Raw genomic sequence first — 23,100 nt, forward strand, 5'->3', positions numbered from 1 at the left:
ACACAGGGTGCACGGCTCTGGTGCAGCCAGGTGGTCAGGGAAGGAGAGCACTCGATTCCGGGCTGAGCAGCTCAAGTGCCCCGACCTCACTGAGGCGCAGGAGGAAATCAAATCCTGAGAGGGACGGGGTTGCCTCGGATCACGCGTGGAGCCAGTGCGGCCCGCAAGATCAGTCCTTAGTTAGCTTTGCAGAGGAAAGGAGGGATGCGATGGCAGCTTCTGCACCTCTCCTGAGGGAATCCTGGAGACGCATGTTTATGATCTGTGACAAGTGGAAACAATGCACACGTCTAATAATAGGGGAATTGGTTAAGTAAATTGTGATAGACCCATGAGGTGAGGTTTTGTCCTGCCGGTATAAATGATGTTTATGAAGAATTTTAAGGATATGAGAACATGATAATTATAAAGTAAAAGGGCAGCAGATCGAACTATATATCTAGTTCTCTGAAATTCCTGACAAAGTTCCGTCAAGGGGGACATGAGGGGTGGTGTTTGAATGACCAGAGACCTTGTGCTTGCTAGGCGGGGGGATGGGGGGTGGGGGAGGATGCCAGCACCGTGGCTGGAACTAGAGGAGCCGCGGGGAAAGAGTGGGATGGAGGGGGGGGGGTGGAACCGGGCGTCCAGCAGGAGACCCCAAGCGAACATCTTTCCTTCTTTGCAGGACAAAGAGGACCTGGATGAGAGGATTTCTTATTTCAAAACCTACCTGGAGACCAAAGGGGCAGCGCTGAGCCAGACCACGGAGTTTCTCCCTTTCTATGCTCTGCCTTTTGTTCCCAACCCCATGGTCCACCCCTCGTTTAAAGAGCTCTTCCAGGTGAGTGACCAGTCGGATCCGGGGTGGCATTGCGGTTTCACCTTGTCGACGCTAGTGGTTTCTGAATGATGCCGTAAAAAACCTGAAAATTCGCTTCTGTTCTCAGATAATTTTCTTTGACAAACTTTTCTTGTGCCATAAAATTTCATTTTTCGGTTGTATTAAGACTTGTTAGGGGCGCCTGGGTGGCTTAGTCGTTAAGTGTCTGCCTTCGGCTCAGGTCATGATCCCAGAGTCCTGGGATCGAGCCCCGCATGGGGCTCCCTGCTCCGCGGGAAGCCTGCTTTTCCCTCTCCCACTCCCCCTGCTTGTGTTCCCCCTCTAGCTGTGTCTCTCTCTGTCAAATAAATAAATAAAATATTAAAAAAAAAAAAAGACTTGTTAACTAGGACTAACATAACTATTTTTAAGTGTACTTCTTAAAGCATTCCATGCATACTTTTTCAATATCGAAAGGATAATTTTTATTCAATTACATCGAAAATTGGTGGCCTGAAAAGAACTAGGTTATTTTACGTAATTGCTGGCCATATGTGTTTTATTTATTTATTTTATTTATTTTTTTTTTTTAAAGATTTTATTTATTTGAGAGAGAATGAGATAGAGAGAGAACATGAGAGGGGGGAGGGTCAGAGGGAGAAGCGGACTCCCCGCTCAGCAGGGAGCCCGATGCAGGACTCGATCCTGGGACTCCAGGATCATGACCTGAGCCGAAGGCAGTTGCTCAACCAACTGAGCCACCCAGGTGCCCCGCTATATGTGTTTTAATTTCTATTCAGAGTCTCACTTACTTGGTGCATGTCTGAGGACTTGGTTGTGTACTATTACTTCTTTCAGACTACTTTCCTGGAGCTCTTTTAATTGTTTTATTTCACTGTAGTTGACATTTCAGCATACTATTTATTATCAGTGTTTATCCATTGTAGTAATTCTTGTTGACTTAATAAAATTAAGATGTCCCCTGAGAGGTTTATGAAAACGTGTTTAAGAGACTGATGCAGTTGCTTTTTCTAAAGAAAGATCTCACACTGTTTCCGAGCATCTCTTTGGAGAGAGCTCATGCGCCACTGGACAACAGATGCACTTCTCTCTCCAGACCCAGTATGTCTCCGTCTCCTGTTCCGTTATGCTTTAGTCAGACACCTGTCAGCATTCCCGAATAGTAGCCCCTAAACTGAAGGCCAGAGTTGAATGACTTCATGAAAGCAGGCTTGTCATAGAGTAGCCTACGTTGAATTCTGTGCTTGGTTTTCTTTGTCCATCCAAATTTAGTTTTGCCCCCTTCCTCTCCGAGAAGGTTGAAAACACATAATGGTTAAGGAAGGCGGTGAAACTTGAAAGAGTGGATTTTCTCACTGCGAAGACTTCTGTTTATGAAGATGATGGCGCAGCACTGCGGCCGCGGCTGAGGTCCAGGCGGGCTTCGGCAGGCGGCTGGCCCGCTCTGGCTTGGCGTCCCGAGTCTGCAGGGTTCAGTATTCATGAGGAGTCACGTGTTTCCTTTTTTTTTTTTCCTTTTGCTACTCTCTACATATGTTCCTTCAGTGGCCGTCATAGATACCTGAGTATGTATGCATAACAGAATCTAAAGCTCATATCTTCCTCGTCTTCCTGACCATTACAAGGACCTTAGAATGCATTCACCTCCTTCATCCCCTTCCCAGCTCACTTACTGTTATTGTCAAGTATTTCAGTTACATACTTTAACCCCACACATTACGGAATCTTATTATTTGATGCAGTCTATGTGTGTATGGATTTACCCTTCTGTTCACCCATAGATGTGCTTGCTGTTCCGACTTACGTTAAGGACCTTCCATCTGTAATCATCTTCTCTGCCTCACATACATCCCTTTAGAGTCTCCTTTAGGTGACAGTCTCTTCTTTCCGTTCTCGCTTGTCTGAAATGTCTCTGTTGCTTTTTTAGTCAGGGTCCAGAATGGTAGGCTTACAGCTATTTTCTTTCTTTCTTTTTTTTTTTTTAAGATTTATTTATTTTGAGAGAGAGAGAGAGCGCGCATGCGTGTGGGGCAGGGAGGGGCAATGGGAGATGGAAAGAGAGAGAATCTCAAACTCCATGCTGAACTCAGAGCCCAATGTGGGCTGGATCTCACAACCCCGAGATCATGACCTGAGCCGAAACCAAGAGTCGGGCTCAACCCACTGAGCCACCCGGGCGCACCCTTGATAACAAGGTGTTGGTATCACCCCGCTCCGGCCAACAGTCTAATTGCTCTTCCCGTGTAGGTGATCTGTCTTATTTCTCTGACCTTTGAGGTTGTGTAATTTTACTATGGCATGTCTAGGGGTAGATTTCTATTTCTACTTGGGATTTGTTGGGTTTCCTGGATGTGACGTTTTGTGCCTTTGAACGACTCTGGAAAATTCTGTTTTCTCGTCATATATTGCCTCTCCTCTTTATTATCTTTTTCTGGATGTCTGATTAAATCTACATTTAATCTATGTATCTGATTAAATCTGCATTAGACTTGCTTCTTCTATCCTGTCTTTTTTTTTTTTCATTTAAAAAATTTGTGACAAAATACACATAAAATAAAATTTACCGTCTCAACCACTGTGAAGTGTACAGTTCAGTAGAGTCAAGGATGTTCACAGTGTTGAGCCCTCCATGTCTCTTAACATCTTGTATTTTCCATCTCGTGATCTCTGTCAGGACTGTGTTCTGGGTGATTTATTCACACCTGTCTTCAGTCTAAGCTGTTCTTTAATTCTTAATTGAATTTTTTTTTTTTAAAGATTTTATTTATTTATTTGCGAGAGAGAATGAGAGACAGAGAGCACGAGAGGGAGGAGGGTCAGAGGGAGAAGCAGACTCCCCGCCGAGCAGGGAGCCCGATGCGGGACTCGATCCCCGGACTCCAGGATCATGACCTGAGCCGAAGGCAGTCGCTCAACCGACTGAGCCACCCAGGCGCCCCCTTAATTGAATTTGTAATTTCACTTACTAACTTTTGTTAATAGAAGTTCTTTTTGTTTTTTAATTCAAATTTACTGGGTCATTTTTTTTATAGTCTCTTGTTCTTTGCTCATATTTTCAACCCTTTTTTTTAATTTCTTTACCATATTTATAATTTGTGTTATATTCTTTGTTAATTTTAACATCAGGAGCCTTTATAGATTTGATCCTGCTGTGTTTAATTTCTGCTGGTTCATTCACGGCGCCTTATATCTTTTTTTGAAAAAAAAAAAAATTAGTTATTTTGAGTTTTGACAATGAGTTTACTCTACTTGGGACTTGTGGGAGTTTTTTGAGGCCTGAGTGGAGTTTGGTTCTTTCAGAGATCTGCATTTGCATCTCTCAGTCATCTAGGGCATTACCAACCCAGGATCATTTTAAATTAAATTTCTTTGCTCAAGGCTTTGGGAACCACATAGATAGTTTCAGTTTAGGCTACAATCTTTAATGAGACTAGTTTGGGTTATGAAGTTTCAAATGAGGTTTTTCCTCCCTTCTACCTAATGTCAAGGTCAAGACAGGTAGATTTCCTTGCTGTCACCTTCTAGACAGTGGATTGGTTTGTCCTTGACTTTTTCCTGATGGTATAGTCCTTTGGGATCCCAGGGTTTTTTTCTAAAGTTTTATTTGTTTTTGAGAGAGAGAGAGAGGGAGTGCACGAAAGGGGGGAGGGACAGAGGGAGAAGCAGGCTCCCCACTAAGCAGGGAGCCTGATGCAAGACTCGATCCTAGGACCCTGGGATCATGACCTGAGCTGAAGGTAGACGCCTAACCAACTGAGCCACCCAGGTGCCCTGGGATCCCAGTTTTATGCTAGGGTCTCCTATTAGATTGTTTACTATGAGTGGATCCTATTGTCTTCGTCTTCTGTACCATGACCACTCTTAGAACTGAGGTGTAAGGTCTTCTAGACTCTGAGTTATCCTTAGAGCGAAAACTGTCACTTTTAGCCTCTGCTTTTCCTTTCTTGCCACTTGGGGATGGATTTTAAAATATGGTTAACTTATGCAGCTTTTTTAGTTGTTTTCATTGCTTTTTCAGGTTATCTTTTCTGCTGAGGTGTCAGGAAAGAAAATTATTTTGTAGAGATTGTAATGAGCTCTTTTCAGCAAATTGTCAGTGAGCATCTCCTTGCAGAAATATTTAGGTATTCCTCTAGCTGATTACTTCCAGAAAAAGTTTTGGGCAGTTGGGTGCCAGGGACCAAGTCAAGCTTAATTAGTGAAAATGGAAAGAAATGGAAGGAATTCTTGTGGGCTCTGCGAGGGAGGGAGGAGGCAGTGGGTAGGCCAAGAGAGTCAAGCATGGAGTTCTCCCCTCCCCTCCACAAGAATACCCTGCTTTTATTCATTTCATACATTAGGGTTCTGGGCAAGACTTTGAATGATCAGAAGGGTTTTGCTGTTGGAAAAAAAAAAAGTCAGATGATCACTCATCTAGTGTAAAGTCTACATTCTATAAGTGAAGAGACTGTGATGTAAAGAGGGGGAGTGACTTCGTTCAGGGAGTACAGAGAACCAGCCCAGTGCTTCCCCCATTCCTGTGGGAGCTGGGCAGTCAGGTGCCTAGCAGACTTGGAAATGTTCTTGTTCTCAAAGCTGAAAGCACAGAAAAATCAAAGCAGTCAAGAAAAAAATAAGGGATTCATTGCCCAGAGAGGTTTTATCCCAATCTTAGCCTTGTCATTAGCAGAGCGTCAGAAGGTAAACAGTTAAACTGAAAATATATACTTGGTGGTGATACAAAATAGTAATCAGCAACAGAGCAATTTAACTGGAAGTCTCCATGTTCCAAATATTTTGTTTTGTTTGTTTTTTAAGATGTCTTCATTAATGTTGGCCAACATGGTAGTCCTTCCTTGCAATTCTTTATGGTATGGTTGAGCGCAGAAGCCTTGAGCGGTAGCGCACTGTATTAGTCTCCCAGAGCTGCTGTAACAAAGGGCCACAGACCGGGTACCTTAAACAACAGAAACTTTCGGTCTCATAGTTCATGAGGCCAGAGGTCTGAAATCAAGGTGTTGGCAGGGCCATGCTCCCTGCGAAGCCTCTAGGGGAGGATCCTTCCTTGCCTCTTTCTGCTTCTGGTAGCCTCAGATGTCCCTTGGCTAGTGGCAGCATAACTCCAGCCCCCCGTCTTTACAGGCCCATCTTCTCTCTGTGTCTGTGTCTAAATTTTCCTTCTTAGAAGGACACCAGTCATGTTGCATCAAGGGCCCACCCTACTCCAATATGACCTCATCTTAACTAATTACATCTACAACAACCCCACTCCAATGACCTCACATTCTGAGGAGGCTAGGACTTCTGCATATCTTTTTAGGGGACACAATTCAACCCATAACACACACATTATAACTAAAGCTATCATGCCATGTCAGGGAATTACACAGTCTTCTAAAAATATAAGATAGTATTTTTTCAAAAAGCCAGATGATGCCCTGGGTAGAACGGGTGGGGTGGGGGCATGGATAAGGACACAGAGCTGGGGAGGGGAAGCGCGGAAGGACGGGGGTCTGCGGGGGTGGGGCAGGGCCTAAGAGGTAAGTTGATAGGAATTTTTAGAGATCTTGCTTCTTTTCTGTGGAACTTCTTGGTTTGGGTGATAGATTTTTTTATATAAAGACTGTAAGGAAAATTGCCTGAGAAAGATAATTGCTTGTCACACTTTTTCTTTTATTCCTTAAGTCATTATTTTTTCCTTCTAATGAGCATTATTTGAATTAAGTAATTTATTATCAAGGGACAAATCAAACTAAAAGTATATCGTAATGCTTGACATGACGGATTATTTGAGGCAGATAACAGCTTCTGTCTTTTTTTTTTTTCCTTATCTAGATGAGGTTTATGGAAATGAGCCTTTCTCTTTGGGAAACTCGCAGGAACTGAGTGCTAGCCGTGTATACCCGCCAGCACCGTGTATGCTTCAACGATTCTGAATTCTGGTTGCCATTCAACCTAATACGCTTATTTGTCATGCTTGTGTGTAAATCACATGAAATATTCAAATCATGTGCAGGGTTCTTTTTTCCTTGTTTATGACAGAACTCCGTTCTTTCCTCCTGCTGTGGGTATCTGATCTTTTATAAACGAATTGGTCAGATGTCCAAAAACCTATTTTTCGCGGCATCCCACCACAGGCAAGGCATCTTGCTCTTGATTTCAGTAACTGTGTTGGATGGGGTTATTTAAGCCAAAGGCCACCATTTGACAATGCTGTTGGCATTTAATGATCTAGGGCTTTTATTATCTTTCTTTTTTTATTTCAGGATTCTTGGACTCCAGAATTAAAGCTGAAGTTGGAAAAGTTTCTGGCTTTAATTTTTAAAGCCAGCAACACACCAAAGCTTTTAACGTTATACGTATCCTTTTGAAGCAGATGGGCACCACCTGTGGTGCTGGGGCGGCCCCCTGGCTCAGGCTGCCTCCTAGATGGGGCTAACTGTTAGTGTTGCTGTCGTATTTGCCAGTGAGTAAAGCATTCATGGCAGAGTGTGGCAAGGCCCATGAAGAGAATTCCAGGTAGAGGGAACAGCTCATGTGAAAGGACTGAGACCGTATATTTGGGAATTCAGTATTGCTGGAACAGAAGAGAAAGTCAGAGACTAGGCAGGGCCAGGGCACATAGGTTTGTGTGAGGTCTTGTAAGTCAAGAGGAGCCTCTGGAGCATTTTAAGCAGGAGAATACCATGCTCATATTTACATTAAAAAAAAAAAATCACTCCTTTTTATTCCTGATTATAAAATTGATCATATTCCTCATAGAGAATTTGGAAAGCATAGAAATGCATTTGTATACATACATACACCCAAAAGTATGTAATGTTTAAATAAACGTAGATATCTGTACATGTGTGTATTTTTAAATATTTTTACCAAATGAAGAGAGCATTTCCCCATATCATTAAATACTCTTCAAAAATAGGTTGTTTCCTCAAAAGTTTAAATATAGAGTTACCATGTGACCCAGCAGTTCCTCTCCTAGCTATATACCCAAGGGAACTGAAAACATATGTCCACATGACAACTTGTACATGAATGTTCACAGCAATGTTATTCAATACAGCCGAAAAGTGAAAACAACTCAAATGTCCATCAAGGGATTAATGGATAGATAAGATGCAGCATACCCATATAATGGAATATTACTCAGGCATGTAAAGGAATGAAGTCCTGACACATGCTACAGTGTGGATGAACTTTGAAAACATCGTGCTGAGTGAAAGAAGCCAGACATGACAGGCTGCCTTTTATATGATTCTGTTTGTATGAAAGGTCCAGAAGAAGCAAATCAATAGAGACAGTAGGTTCGTGGTTGCCTAGGGCCAGGGAGGGTAGGGAAAATGGGGATGACTCCTAATGGGTACAGAGGTCTTTTGGGGAGTGATAAGAATGTTCTAGAATTGATTGTAGTGATGGTTGCACAACTCTATGAGCATACTGAAAACCAATGAAATATATACTTAAAATGAGTGAGTTATATGTGAATTATATCTCAGTAAAGCTGTTACCAAAAAAATTTTAAGAAAACCCAAACCAAACAAGTTAAGTGCTTTGCCTTCAGTCCTGTGGCCTGATGTGTGGGAGCTGAGATTTAAACTCAGGCAGTCTGGCTCCAGAGTCTGTGACCTTATCTACTGTGCTTTGCTGTTGTCATCCCCATCTCAGTCTCCTTAGGGTAGAGCTTTAAAATTGAAGTGACAGAGTTGAAGGGTATGAGTTCAGTTTGCATTTTTAGGAGAATGTTCGGTAGCAGTGGGGAAGGTCTTTGGAAGGGGACAAGGAGGCCGCTTGGGGGGCCGTTGAAACAGCATAAGACTTACACGCATGCAGCAGGAATTGAGCTGCAGAGAAGAGGGTTCACTTGAGAGTGAGCCATCCAAGTACTGAGAAGTCAGTAACTGTCTCAGCTCCTTATAGCTACATGAAGAAGCAGACTTTACCGTCCTGAGAATTCCCTCTTGTATCTTGCTAAGGCTTTCTCAGATTGGCTGCACAATGTGAGAGACCCTGAGGACTTTATCCTCAGTGCCTGTTTTCCTCAACTTCTTTCTCATCCCAGAAGGAGAACGGACAAAGTCATAAAGGTAAATCATCTAGATTAACATTTTTTAATTTTTATTTTTTTCAAGATTTATTTATTTATTTTAGGGGGGGGAGAGAGAGAGAGAGAGAGCGAGCGCAAGCGAGCAGAAGGGAGGGACAGAAGGAGAGGGAGAGAGAGTCCTAAGCAGATTCCAAGCTAAGCACGGAGCCTAATGTGGGGCTCGATCTCATGACACTAAGATCACGACCTGGGCTGAAACCAAGAGTCAATCATTTAACCGACTGAGCCACCCAGGCGCCCCTAGATTAACATTTTTTAAAGAACAGTTTTGCCAACTCAAAAGTTTGACTCACTTTTGAGTAGTGAGATAGGAGCAGAGATGGAGAAAATTCGTGCACTTGGTGAACAAGGGCTTTAAAAGTCTAAATATTTTTTTTAAATAAAACAGTCTAAATATTTGTGAAGTGCTTTGCAATCAAGTTTCTCTGTGGTCCCTTGAGGCCCCCTGTGCAGCAGGGCTGGCACATCAGGTATCCCAGGTGTGGAGAGATGAAGGGAGCCCAGGCCCTGTCCCAAAGGGCACAGCCAGAAGACACAGTGCAGCACGGGGGGGGGGAGGAGGTGGGAGGAAGAATCCTTTTAGTATCTGTCACTTTTATCTTGAACTAGTCTAGGGGGCTCTTGTTTCTGTAGCAATATGGAGCACCCATCTTAGAAGCATTTCCGTTTTTTGCATTCAAAGTAGGAATTCCAACATTCCAGCATAAAATGATGGTTTTCCATTATTAGCCTTTTTTTTTTTTTTTTTTTTTTTAACCAGAACTGTTCATTTTTCGGTAAGGTGAGAAAAACTTTAGTTAATATGAAGTCAGTGGCCAGTCAGCCCTCGACACAAGGGTTTGTTTAAAAAAAAAAAAAAAAGAACAACAACAACAACAGAACAAAGTCAGTGGCCACAATTGTGGTTCTTTGCCGGAGTTTCGGCCTTGATGCTACATTAGGAAACCACTGAAATGTTGGAAAGGCTGTGTGAAGTGTTCAGGCCTGCGGTAAGTTCTGGTGGCCTAATCCTAAGTCCCCAGCAGGTGGAGTTTTACCATGTGGAATCGCACATCTGCCCCTCCCGCCGCAGGGTAGTGTTAGAGCTGATCTCAAAACTTCCTGCCATTGTTTCTCCATGGGTTTGTGTGTGTGTGTGGGGGGGGGGTTGGTTCTTGGTTTTTGGTTTTTTTTAGAAAGTTAAAGTTTTATAAAGAAAGGAAGTGTTAGTAAATTATTTAGCTCTTTGCTTTCCAGGGAGTTGACAAACAAGCTTTAGATTTGACACCCCAGGAGGGAGGTGGCGGGAAGTCTGGATGCCTGTTTCGGCCTTGTGTAGGCTTGCCTCTCCCCAGCCCAGCGGCTCTGTGTGTGTGCGTGGCTCTGCCAGCCCCGCCAACCCCACCGGCCCCGCCACCCCCCGGAGCTCAGAGGGACAGGCCCCACTGATCCTTCACGGGGGAGCATCGGTCCTTGCCTGACCACAGATGTGGCCGTATGGGGTCAACATGGAAGGTCACCTTGGCGCTCCGGAGACTGCTCCGCCCGCAGTGTAGTTAAGCCCGAGGATGGGCCTGAGCGGATTTCTTCAGCTCCTCGGGCCTGCTCCCTGAAGAGTTAGTACAGTTCCCGGGCGTTGGCTGGGGTGGGTCCTGTGCCAGTTTTCTCATGTTTGAAACAGTGGGAATTCTTTTTTTTTTTTTTTTTAACGATTTCCTTATCCATTTTTAGAGAGAGACAGAGCACAGGGAGTGGGACTGAGGATTATGCCACCAGAACTTACCGAAGGCATGAAACACATCATATACCCTTTCCAGTCCTCAAGCAGACCCTTGCACTGAGCACAGGGCCCAGTGTGGGGCTCAATCCCAGGACCCCGAGATCATGACCTGAACCAAACCAAGAGTCATTGCTTAACCACCCAGGCGCCCCCAGAACAGTGGGAATTCATAAATTGCTCTGGGCATTTGGGTCCTGCCCTGCAACTCCTAGAAATGCACCTTTGCCCCACTATTTCTGTTTCTGTTCCAACCTAGTGCACCATCTCGGGCTTAGTGGCATAAAACAACAATGTCCATTTATATTATTATCACCATCTTGCATGGCTGGGAATCGTGTGCTCAGGCAGTTCTCCCTCAGTGCCTCCTGGATGCCGATGGAGCCTGGTGGAGCCATCTTCAAGGCTTCCTCACCCACCTGCGCAAGTCTGGGGGCCTGTGCTGAGGCCCTTGAGTGGAACTCCTACGTGGCCTAGGCTTCGTCGCGGCATGGTGGCTGGGTTCCAAGGGCGAATGTCCCCAGACGGAGCCAGTGGAAGCTGCATCACCTTTTCTAAACCAGCCTCTCAAGTAACTCAGTGTCACTTCTGTTACATTCTCATTAGAAGCAATTCCTAAGGCCAATCTACATTCAAAGAAAGGAGAATGACCTTCCACCTCTTGATAGGAAGGAGTGTCAAAGACGGGGCAGTCATTTTAAAACCACTACCTCACCTGCATCCTTAGAGTTTCAGAAGATAGCCTTAGTTCTTGACTGAATCTGCTTGGCCTCTGTTCAGATTCGGTCTTTGAACTCCTAGGTACTGGTGGAGGGAAAGTGGTGGGAAACCTCCCCGATTCCTGAGTCTCAGCCAGCCCTTGTCACCCCAACATACCCTGCAGTTTTGGAGGATAGCTTTCTGCCAAGAACCAGTCATGTCTCTGAGAAGTAGCCCAATTTTACAGATAAATCTGGGAGAGGGAGTGCAAAAGCTGGGAGGGGAAGAGCCTGTGTTTTTCTATAGATCTTTCCTTTGGATTTCAGCAAGGAGACCAGGGTGTTTGAGCCTTTTTTAGGTTCAGTTTTAATTGAGTTTTCTGAGGAAGCCAAGCAGAATGTCTGTGGAATTGAGACTGGCAGGCCCAGCGTGTGGCTGTGGCAGAATAAGCACCGCATGCAGCGTTGCCATGGATACCAGAGATTAGTGCTGCAGAGCGCTGGTATCAGGGGCCCCGGGCCAGTGTCCTGACAGCCGGTTGTCTGCACTTTGTCCCCTCCTCCCACACTTAATGGCTGCAGTGATCTCAAAGCCCAGACATGCCCCCAGTTTAATTTAATTCTAGACTTAGGTGTTGTTTTTACATTGAATGGTTGGGCGAGTCATTATTCTGTGTGTCTTGATAGGAAGGTTTCATGGATCAGCTAAGAGTTCCATAAGCTTTTGAAGGAGGCAAGAAAAGTGCTTGGAGGGGCACCTGGGTGGCTCAGTTGGCTAAGTATCTGCCTTCGGCTCAGGTCATGATCCCAGGGTCCTGGGATCAAGCCCCGCATCGGGCTCCCTGCTCCTCGGGGAGCCTGCTTCTCCCTCTCCCTCTGCCTGCCGCTCCCCCTGCTTGTGCTCTCTCTCTCTGTCAAATAAATAAAATCTTAAAAAAAAAAAAAAAAGTGCTTGGAGTGGAAAATTCTCTGAAAAGGAATTATATTTTTAAATGGAGTTTAGAAGAAAAATTCAGGTTGGAAATACAGCATATTGTGTTATTATTTTACCTGGCCATCTAAAAAAGGTAGAGAAATCATATCTTTCGGCATTTTTGCCATTAATTGATTTGACTCCTTCAGAAAATGAGCAAGTGACCATTTTTCTAGAGTGTAGAGCCCTAAATGGTATTTTAAAAATGATGACCAGTATTCATAGTTATACATCATAAGTTTCTCCATCCAGTACTTGCGGATTAGCAAAACAGCAAAGAGCCAATTTATATCTGAATACAAAGAAGAGAGAGTATATTGTATTGTAAAGTTAGAGTGATTGATTTTAGATTTTTAGATGTTGGAAAAATAGTTCCATATTTTAAAATGTACCATTTTGTTTTGAGCAACAAAGGGATCACTAAAATTAAATCTCATCTACTCTTTAAAAAAAAAAAAAAAAGCAATGTACTTAAAGTGGAAATGTTAAGAGAAAGCTTGAGGCTTGGCCACAGGGGAGATCTCCATCACTTTTGTTACTGTTTCAATGCATGCTGGAATGATCGAGAAACTTTCTGTGACCTTAACCCACATTCTTTTAGTTGTATATATCTCTTTGCTTAAAACTTGGGATGTAGTTCTTTGGATTTGGTACAAATTCTGTCAGTAGTTTTGAAATATGAAGAGTCTCAATAAATATCACTGGCATGACTAAGAGTGTTTCATTAATATAACATGGAATTTGAAATGAGACCTCTCCGCTAAAAGTTGAGCTCTTGCACGGCTAGGGATCTTGGCTCAGTCGTCCTTGTCTCATAAAATTTTTGAGAAGGAAAAAAGTCAGGGTTCTTTTTAATGCTCAGAAATAAAGTTGAGATCTTGGAGCTGCGACCCCAGTAGCTTCCAGTAATGGTCATGTCCTGTTTGTAGGCAGCTAAGGTGTCTCTGCAAGGTGGTATCTGTCTCTGTACAGCAGGCTGCTAAACTGTGTGTTTGAACTGGTCACAAATATTTCTGGGTCCCTTACATTTAGCTAATTGTGCAGTGAGTTTCCGAGGGGGAGTGTTCCTTTGTGCAGTCCCCTTTCAAGAGGGACAATTTTGGTGGCTTTTTTTTTTTTTTAAAGATTTATTTATTTATTTGAGAGAGCGAGAATGAGAGAGAGTACATGAGAGGGGGGAGGGTCAGAGGGAGAAGCAGGCTCCTCGCTGAGCAGGGAGCCCAATGCGGGACTCGATCCCGGGACTCCAGGATCATGACCTGAGCCGAAGGCAGTTGCTTAACCAACTGAGCCACCCAGGCGCCCTTTGGTGGCTTTTATATTGATGATTTGTGAGGTCATTTGCCCAGTTAATGGGTTTTGGTTCTTCATTCATCATTTGCCACTCGGTACACGTTGAGAAAGTTCTCATAGATGCTGTCTAATAGTCATTACCACGAAATGGAATTATAAACCATCCTGTAGAATTTTCATCATTGGAAGTTCTAGTTTATTGTAATTGAGCATAGGAAGATGGTAGTGACTCCTTCTCCCTAATAGTATTTAAGTAAAAACTCGATAAATGATTTCCAGAGATGTTCTCCAAAGATTCAATAAAGAATGTAAGTTTATTATTTTTTATTTATTTATTTTTAAAAGATTTTATTTATTTATTCGACAGAGGGAGAGATAGAGAGAGCAGGAACACAAGCAGGGGGAGCGGGAGAGGGAGAGGCAAGCTTCCCGCCGAGCAGGGAGCCTGATGCGGGGCTCGATCCCAGGACCCTGGGATCATGACCTGAGCCAAAGGCAGACGCTTAACGATGGAGCCACCCAGGTGCCCCTGGATGTAAGTTTATGCCAGAGGAGTTTTTAAAGTTATCTTTCAATACTGAGATTTGAAGGATGCTAAGCAATAATAATAGTGTTAGTTCATTATTATGTGATGTTTTGGGTTTTAATAGTTAAAATATTTTACTTCTACACATAATCACAAAACAAAGTTTTTGAAATACAGTTTGTGCATGATCTTCATGGCTCTTTAGAACACCAAGAGGAGGGACGCCTGGGTGGCTCAGTCGTTAAGCATCTACCTTTGGCTCAGGTCATGGTCCCGGGGTCCTGGGATCGAGCCCTGCATTGAGCTCCCTGCTCGGCAGGAAGCCTGCTTCTCCCTTTCCCACTCCCCCCTGCTTGTGTTCCTTCTCTCGCTGTGTCTCTCTCTGTCAAATAAATAAATAAAATCTTTTTAAAAAAAGAACACCAAGAGGAATAGATGAGTTAGGACGGCCGTTCTCAAACTTGTGGTATGTGTCAGAGCCATTTGGGGACTTTGTTGACCCTACAGTTTCTCAGCCCCCAGCCTGCAGCCACAAAATCAGAGTCTCTGGATGTGAGGCTTGATCATCTTTATTTCTGGATGCTTCTAACATATTTCAAACTTTGCGTCTTACTGTTTTACAGTGTAACCTCTGGGTTTTTCAGGTTATCCTCTTGCATAGAAATACATTTAGAAAATCTTTGGCCCTTCCCATAGAGGAAACAGTAGTAATTGCTGCCACTTACTGACTTCCTCCCGTGGGCCAGCAGTGAGCTAGGCACTTGGATGTATCTGCTCATTGAATCCTCACAATGACTCAGTTTTGTATGTGTGCTTTTTTTAAATTAAAGTGTGGTTGACATACAGTGTTATATTAGTTTCAGGTGTGCAGTACTCAGTGCTCACCTGGGTAAGTGTTATTGCAGTATCATTGACTGTATTCCCTGTGCTGTACAATCCCACAGTAACTCTTCAAGGTCATTATCATCCCCATTTCATAAGGCATGAGAATCAGGGGCGCCTGGGTGGCTCAGTTGGTTAAGTGTCCGACCCTTGATTTCAGCTCAGGTCATGGTCTCAGGGTCGTGAGATCGAGCCCCCTGTTGGGCTCTGTTGGGCATGGAGCCTTCTTAGGATTCTGTCTCTCCCTCTGCCCCGCTTTCCCCTTGCATGCATCCTCTCTCTCTCTAAAAAAAAAAAAAAAATATATATATATATATAGAAAGAAAGAAATGAGTATCAGAGAAGTTAAGTATCTTGCCCAAGGTATCCAGCAAGAATGTGGTAGAGTAGGGGCTTGAGCCCAGGTCTTTATGATTTTAAAATCTCTCTCTGTATAGATGAAATGCGTTCTAAAACAATGACTTTAAGTATTACGCAGTACCTGGATTGGGACAGGAGGGAGTTAACTTGGGTCTGTGGGCAGCATCATTTCCTTCGATCCAAACTTAGCCTTCTGGGAGGGGGGAAAGTAGGATAGGAGAAGGAGTGTTGACATGGATGAAGTTTGCTATTCCAGCTGTGTCCTGGGTGGCTTGGCCATCAAGTGCTGCCCCTGGTGGGGAGTCCAAGAAGAGAGCCCTAACATCTTCCAAGGCTGCCTGCTCTAAGGCCCAGTGGGGTGGTTTGTGCTTTATCAAGCTGGCAGAGTGAGCACCTGGAACCTTACCTAATTCTGGATTCTAGCTTTCTCAGCATTAGTCAAGTAGCCTAACCTTTACTTAAAATGAAGAACTGTCCTGTAGATACTTACTGTCCCCTGGACAACATCACAGGACAAAACCAGGAAAAGACACAGGTTCAGTTCATCCAGTTTGTGAGCTGATTGTAGAAAGAAACACTGAGTTTGTTTCTCGTACATAGAACAACTAAAAGAAATTGCATGGAGCTCAGTCAAGGAAATAGATTGTGTGAAGAAAACCAGTGATGGTTCAGTTGAACTACCAGAGACAAGAAATTGAAAATCAGTGGTTACATAGCACTTGGTAATTAAACATGTAGAGAAATAGCAGCAAAGTGTTAGACACGAATAATGTCAAGTTCATTGTGTTAGCAAAATATTCTGAAAGTAGGCATGATACTCCCTTGAGAAGAATGTGATTATTTTTTATTTTGTGGGGTTTTCTTACTGTATATTTGTTTCAATATGTATTGTCTTCCTAGAAGTGTCACAGCAGCTCCACCAGCAGCTGATAGAAGCCGAGCGAAGGTCAATGACATACCTGAAGCGGTACAACAAGATTCAGGCAGACTACCACAATCTCATCGGGGTCACAGCAGAGCTGGTGGATTCTCTGGAGGCCACAGTCAGTGGCAAGATGGTAAGAAAGATCCGCAGTCACTCATGTGTCTGTTAGGAGCTAAGGAAGTGTTAAGAGCATGGGCTGTGTTGATGATGGGATTCCTGGCCGCTCCCAGCCAGCGAGACCTGCCCCTGTGCCTCACAAAGCCAAGAGCAGAAAGGAGACCACGCGGACATTGCACACCGGTTATTGTGCTGCTTGCTGTATTTTATCCATTTTTCCTGACACACTGTCGACCACATCTTTATTCCTCTACCTTATTCTTAACATTAGCAAAGAATAAATTGTCTGGCAACAGAAAATAATAATATGAAGTGGCATAAAAATGAGGGAAATACGCTGCTGGTGTAAAGGAAAGTTACAGATTTTCACATATTGATTTTATATCCAGCTATCCTTCTGAACTCTGTTAATCTGATAGATTCTTTTGATCAATTCTCCTGTATTCTAGGTTGGCAGTCATATCATCTTCACATAATGATATTTTTGTTTTGTTTTGTTTCATTATTTATAATGACTTTTCTTTTTTCTTAGCATACTGGCTAAGACTGTGGAACATTGTCAAATAATGTGGCCATGGACCTCCTTGTCTTATTTCTGAGTTTAATGGGAATGACTTTAGTGTTTCATTTACTAAAATATTAGAAAGTATAATAAAATTTCTTTGTGGAAATATACATTTTTCTATAAAAATGGAATAATTGTAGGTTCACATGCAATTTTTAGAAATAATGCAAAGAGAGTCTTGGCACACTAGCCAGTTTCCCCCAATAGTAACATTTTTGCATAACTAGTACAATACTACAACCAGAACTGACGTTGATCCAGTCTGTTGATCTTATTCTGATTTCCCCAGTTTTGTACTCATGTGCATGTATTAAGTTCTGTATAATTTTGTCACAAATGTAAGGTTGTGTATTAAAATTGTTTTTAGTGGGCTGGCTCAGTTGGTAGAGCATGTGACTCTTGATCTTGGGGTTGTGAGTTTGAGCCCCATGTTTGGCATAGAGATTACTTAAAAAAAAAATAAGTTTTTTTAGTGACTTAAAAATATGCTTACAAAATAGTATGTATTATAAAAATTTTAGAAATCGAGAACTCTGCAAAAATGACATTAAAATTACCTGTAATTGTGTCACTTCGTAATAACACTTGTTAACGTTCCATATTTTTTTCAGTGCTTGGCTACATGTGTTTTACAGAAATGGGCTCTAGCTCACCCAAAGTTTTCTAATCTTTTTTCCTTAATACTGAACCTTGCGTTCTTGCAGTCATTATTCTGCACGCCTCAAGCGTTAGTGACTTCAATCCCATTATATGGCAGTGTCGTACTTCACGTAGTGTCCCATCCCTGCGGCTGGACATGTAGGTCATTTCCAGCTTTTCACTGTCATAAGTTATAAATGTCATGGGGGAAGATGAGCCTCTGTGACATTTTTAGTTTTATTTATTTTTTTAAAGTTTTATTTATGTAAGTCATCTCTACACCCAACATGGGGCTCAAACCCACAACCCCGAGATCAAGAGTCACACACTCCACCAACTGAGCCAGCCAGGGGCCCCGGTTACATTTTTTTTTTTTTTTAAGATTTTATTTATTTATTTGAGAGAGAGAATGAGAGAGAGCACATGAGAGGGGGGAGGGTCAGAGAGAGAAGCAGACTCCCTGCTGAGCAGGGAGCCTGATGCGGGACTCGATCCCGGGACTCCAGGATCATGACCTGAGCCGAAGGCAGTCGCTTAACCAACTGAGCCACCCAGGGCGCCCCCCGGTTACATTTTTTAAAGTTGGTTGTCTAGGTTGAAATCTATACTAAGGTCCTGTTGGAAGGTTCTGCTCATCTGAGTCTACTGGCAGTTCTTATCGTTATACCCTTGCCAGTCCTGGGTATTAGCATTAACATTTGTATTTGTTTGCAGATTTGACCAATGAGAAATAGTATCTCAGGATTTAAATACACATTATACTCTACACATGACATTGAACATTTTTTATATGCTTCTCTCATTCGTTGAACACAGATCTATGGCATGCTTACTACGCACCAGGCCCTCCCTGTTCTAGGCATGTAGGATCTATCAGACGACAACACAAAGATCCTTGACCTCAGGGAGCATACATTCCAGTAGGGGTGAGAGCTAATAAACGGTACACATAAACACAGCAGATAATAAATGACGTCACGTGTTAGAAGATGACAATCGCTGTAGGGGTGAAGGGGATCAGAGTTTGTGGGGATGTGGGCAGGGGGCAATTTTAAATCGGTAGTCAGGGTGTGCTTCATTTGAGCTTCATTGGAAGAGGTGAGGGTATTAGGTATGCAGTCCTCGGGGATTCCCCCCAGAGCTCTAGGCTAAAGGAAGAGGATGCAAAGGACCAAAAGTGGAAGTGTGTCTCTCCTGTTTGAGGAGTCCGGCGAGGGAGGAGGAATGGCACACAGCAGGTCGGGGGTCCAAGGGCCATAAGGATGGGGCCTTTACTCTGAGTAAACTGGGGAGCAGAGCAGTGGGGTGGGGTGGTCTGGATGCTGTGGAAGTATCAGCTCTCGTTGCTTTAGAATGGTCCTTGGAAGGTTAGGGGAACTAGAGAGACCAGCAGGAGGGTCTTGCAGTCACCAGGGCAGACCTGGTGGTGGAGGAGGTAGCAAGTGGGGCCAGAGAGGTGCCCCGCTGGGTGTGTTAGGAGATAGAGCCAACTGCGTCTCATGCTGGCTTGGACCTGGACAGGGGTTGGGGGGATCATGGGTGACTCCACGTTTTTGGCCTAAACTGTAGGGGGGCGGGGGCGGCTCCACCAGCTGTGACAGGGACAGCCTCGGGTGGAACAGGTTTTAGGGGAAAGCAGGAATATAGCTTTGGACATCACTGTTAAGACACAGGCCATTCAGGATTCATCTTTTGTAAATATTTTCCATAGTTTGTTTTTTGGTTTTTAAACCTAAGTGTTTCTTAGTTTAAAATTTACATATTTGTATAGTCAAATCAATTTATCAAGTTTTCCTTTCATTCACTCTGCCTTTTCGAAGTGCTTTGAAGCTCTGAAGTGAAAAGAAGCTTTTCCCACTAAGGGAGCCAAATTAATACTCACCTTAACTTTTTTCTATTGGTCGTCTTGTTTGGTTTTTATTGTTTTAATTTTACCTTTAAATCTTTAATCCATATGGAATTTACTTTAATAGATGATATAAGGAAGAAATTACCCCCCCCCAAAAAGATAACCATTTGAGCCAGAACTATTTACTTCTGTCTTTCTTTACTAATTTGAATGGCTACCTTTATCATGTAGTGGGATTTTCATTTTTTCCACTGATCTATTTTTTTTTTCTTTTTTTAAAGATTTTATTTATTTATTTGACAGAGAGAGACAAAGCGAGAGAAGGAACACAAGCAGGGGGAGTGGGAGAGGGAGAAGAGGGCTTCCCATGGAGCAGGGAGTCAGATGGGGGGCTTGATCCCAGGACCCTGGGACCTGAGCCGAAGGCAGACACTTAATGACTGAGCCACCAGGCACCCCATGATCTGACTATTCTTAAGCTAGTAACGCATTGTATTTTTTACCGTAGTAGCGTTTTAATATGTTTTAGTATCCTGTACTGAAAGCCTCTTTGTTTCTGTGAACGCATAGCCCACAAACTGCTGCAAGTTGCTTGGTGCAGCCAGAAGGGCCGAAGCTGGGGAGGTGGCCACATGCTGGCAGGTGATGCAGGGAAGGCGGACTGGCAAAGATCATCTCCCAAAGATCGGGGAGACCTAGAGACCATGCTTAGGAAGTTTTGCTGTGTCCTGTAGTTAGTGAGCAGCTTTTGAAATGTATACCTTAAAAATTGGACTTTTCAAATTAATTAGCTTTTTTTCTAGTTTTAAAAATAGCATGTGTTGACTTTTCTTTAAAACAGAAAAGTAGGGGCGCCTGGGTGGCTCAGTTGTTAAGTATCTGCCTTCGGCTCAGGTTATGATCCCAGGGTCCTGGGATCGAGCCCCGCATCGGGCTCCCTGCTCAGCAGGAAGCCTCCTCCTCCCTCTCCCACTCCCCCTGCTTGTGTTCCCTCTCTGGCTGTCTCTCTCTGTCAAATAAATAAATAAAATCTTTAAAAAAAAAGAAAGAAAGAAAAGAAAAGTATCAGGAAGAAACCATACATGGCTTCTGTAACCTCTGGTAACAAATATGGGCACACAGAAGGTTCAAACAATACAGAAATAAAGAAAAAGAAAAGCATATGCCTTTGTTTGCCTTCCCTCCTGTTAAACAACAGCTACCAAAAGAGCCAGAGTCATGTGGTGTCAGGTGTGGCCTGCTGACCAGGGATGGGCCCGTGAGCTCCTACTGCCACCACACAGGGAGAGAGGTGACGTGACGGTAGGGCCAGGGACCAGACTTTTAACTGGCTTGTTTTTAATGTAAAAAAAATACACGTTTGTGGTAACAAATTGGAACAAGTCTGAGTAGTCTATACTAAAGAGCAAAAGCACCCTCCTATACACAGTTTCTTAGTGTCCCTTCTTTATTTGTATTCAAGATGAACATTTTCTTGTGTACTATTTCCAAACATTTCTATGCAGATGCATGTGTGTGCATGCAGCCTACCTATACTTGGGATCCTATGACCCATTATTCTTTTGAAACTTGGTGTTTTACTTTCAGTATATCTTTGAGATCTTTTCACATGACCACACTACCCTCATTCTTTTCTAGGCTTGTACATTATGTACATTATGCACATTATGCTATTGTAAGGGTGAACCATAATTCGTCAGATCTTTGATGGTGAACATTTAGATTTTTTGTCTGCTAGAACAAAAAAATGTTGCAATGAACATCCTCGTATGTACTGTATACCTTTGAAAACAGGTAAGGTAAGATCCTAAGAGTGGAATTGTTAGGTCAAAGGTTATGGGCATTAACATTTTGATAGATGTTGCCAAATTATTTCTCCTGAGAGTTCAAAGATGTCTACCTGACCCTCCCAGGAGTTTATCTGTATCAGAGTGTTTATTTCTCCACACACTTGCCAGCGCTAGACACTATTATACTTTGATTATACTTTGAACTCTTTCCCGGTTTTGTTAAGTAAAACTTGGTGTTCTGAATGTTTCAACTTATATTTCTTTAATTATGTATGAGGCTGAATATATTTTCATATGTTTGTTGGCCATTTGTACTTTGCTTTTTAGTCTACTGACTATTTGTGTCCTTTCCTCATTCACCCTGTTTTAAGCAAGAAAGTGACACAGTCAAATTTTCTTGTTAAAGAAGTGGTTCTGGTAGCAGTTTCAGAAGTCAAAGGAGGAAACAGTTTCAGAAGTAAGGGGTGATGCAAAGTCTCAGAAGCCACAGAAAACTTTAAAAGACTAGAACTGAAAAGTGTCCAATGATTTTGACATTTAGAAGGTCAGTGGTGGTGTCCTTTGCCATGGAAGTTTCCATGGAGTGATGTGGCTGGAAGCCTAATTGTAGTGTGTTGGGAGGTCCAGGGGAGGTGAGACAGCAAACGTGGGCTGTTCTCTTGAGGACCTTGGGTGTGAAGGAAAAATACTGAGCCGGTGGTCGATAGATGAAGACCTAGGGTAGAGGAAGGGGAAGGTGCTTTTTAAATATGAACTATTTTTGGATGTTTTTAGGTTATAGACAATGAAGAGGTGTAAAAGGAAAGGTTAAAAATATAGGATGAGAAAGGAATGTTTACATTTTGATACTATCGAAATTCAGAGGAAATGGATGCAAGATAATGTGGCAAGTGCGGGCCTGAGATGGGACGCTTCTTTGTCTGAGTCGCTCCACGTAGAGCTGAGTGTCAGGGGATGAGCACAGACATCTGCCATGGGTGCACAGAGCCTTTCATGTGTCTGAAGCAGACCGGAAGTTTCCAGTGGGTCAGTGGAGTCCTCCAAGGAGAGGAGTGGGTGCAGCTCAGCATTGCAGCTCTTTCTAACTTGTGAATAGGTTGCATAGTCCTCGCATGGAGACCACCGAGTGAGGGTGCGGAGAGGGGCCAGTGACATGACCATGTGGGAGTTCACCACATGGAATCATGAGCCCAGGGAAAAGGAGCTTCCCCTCCAGCAATCAGGCATTAAAAAAAAAGGCTGGAAGGGTGCAAAATGGTTAATAGTTACCTCCAGGGATTGGTGTATGGGGAAGGATAGGACTGGGGAGAGGTTGGGGCACTTGTGCGATTTAAGTGTGCATTCTTTTTATAAAAAGAGAAGATGTAAAATGAAAAGAAAAAATTCAGAGATTACCACCTGAGATGCTGTATGCCAGTCCTGAGTTACAGTAGCTAACTAGAGGGTGGGAGAGGTGCTAAAGAAAGGCCAGAATTGAGTGCCATTGACGGGGACAGCAGGGCAGCCTCACGCTGGCCGGCACTCGATCAAAAATGTCTCCACCATTCATTCCGCAAGCACTTCCCGAGCGACCTGGCCTGTGCTGGGCATATGCGTGATCTCATTCACCCTGTCACCATGACCCACAAACGCAGACATTGTTCGTCTCACTCGACAGATCAGAAGGCAAGGGGCAGAGCTGTTGGTTTTCTTGAGTCCAGGGCTTGAGCCCAGATTTTCAGATGTTAAGCTCACCATTCTTTCTACCACCCGTTGGCCACCCGATTGACTTTCCTGCTGGAATTCACACACACACAGAAATGGTTTAAAATCAGTTTCTTT

At 43.4% G+C, this 23,100-nt stretch overlaps 1 protein-coding gene across 9 annotated transcripts in view; it reads left to right on the forward strand.

The window, feature by feature from the left end:
• The window catches only part of ARMC9 (armadillo repeat containing 9), a 150,167-nt gene that overhangs the window by 15,915 nt on the left and 111,152 nt on the right, over positions 1–23,100 (forward strand). For all 9 annotated transcript variants that reach the window (XR_010410338.1, XR_010410336.1, XR_010410337.1 and 6 more), the window contains exons 5-8: positions 668–823; positions 7,069–7,161; positions 8,862–8,886; positions 16,295–16,452. Coding sequence is in view for 6 of the 9 variants with exons in the window: in XM_064587229.1 (XP_064443299.1) it covers positions 668–823; positions 7,069–7,161; positions 8,862–8,886; positions 16,295–16,452 (432 nt within the window). In the remaining 3 variants the exon portion in view is untranslated. The remainder of the gene's footprint in view (positions 1–667; positions 824–7,068; positions 7,162–8,861; positions 8,887–16,294; positions 16,453–23,100) is intronic.

The sequence above is a fragment of the Mirounga angustirostris genome, unplaced genomic scaffold (assembly GCF_029215605.1).
Source record: "Mirounga angustirostris isolate CCGP_5_RB_7025 unplaced genomic scaffold, mMirAng1.0.hap1 SCAF_3, whole genome shotgun sequence".
In the NCBI taxonomy this organism is placed as follows: Eukaryota; Metazoa; Chordata; class Mammalia; order Carnivora; family Phocidae; genus Mirounga; species Mirounga angustirostris.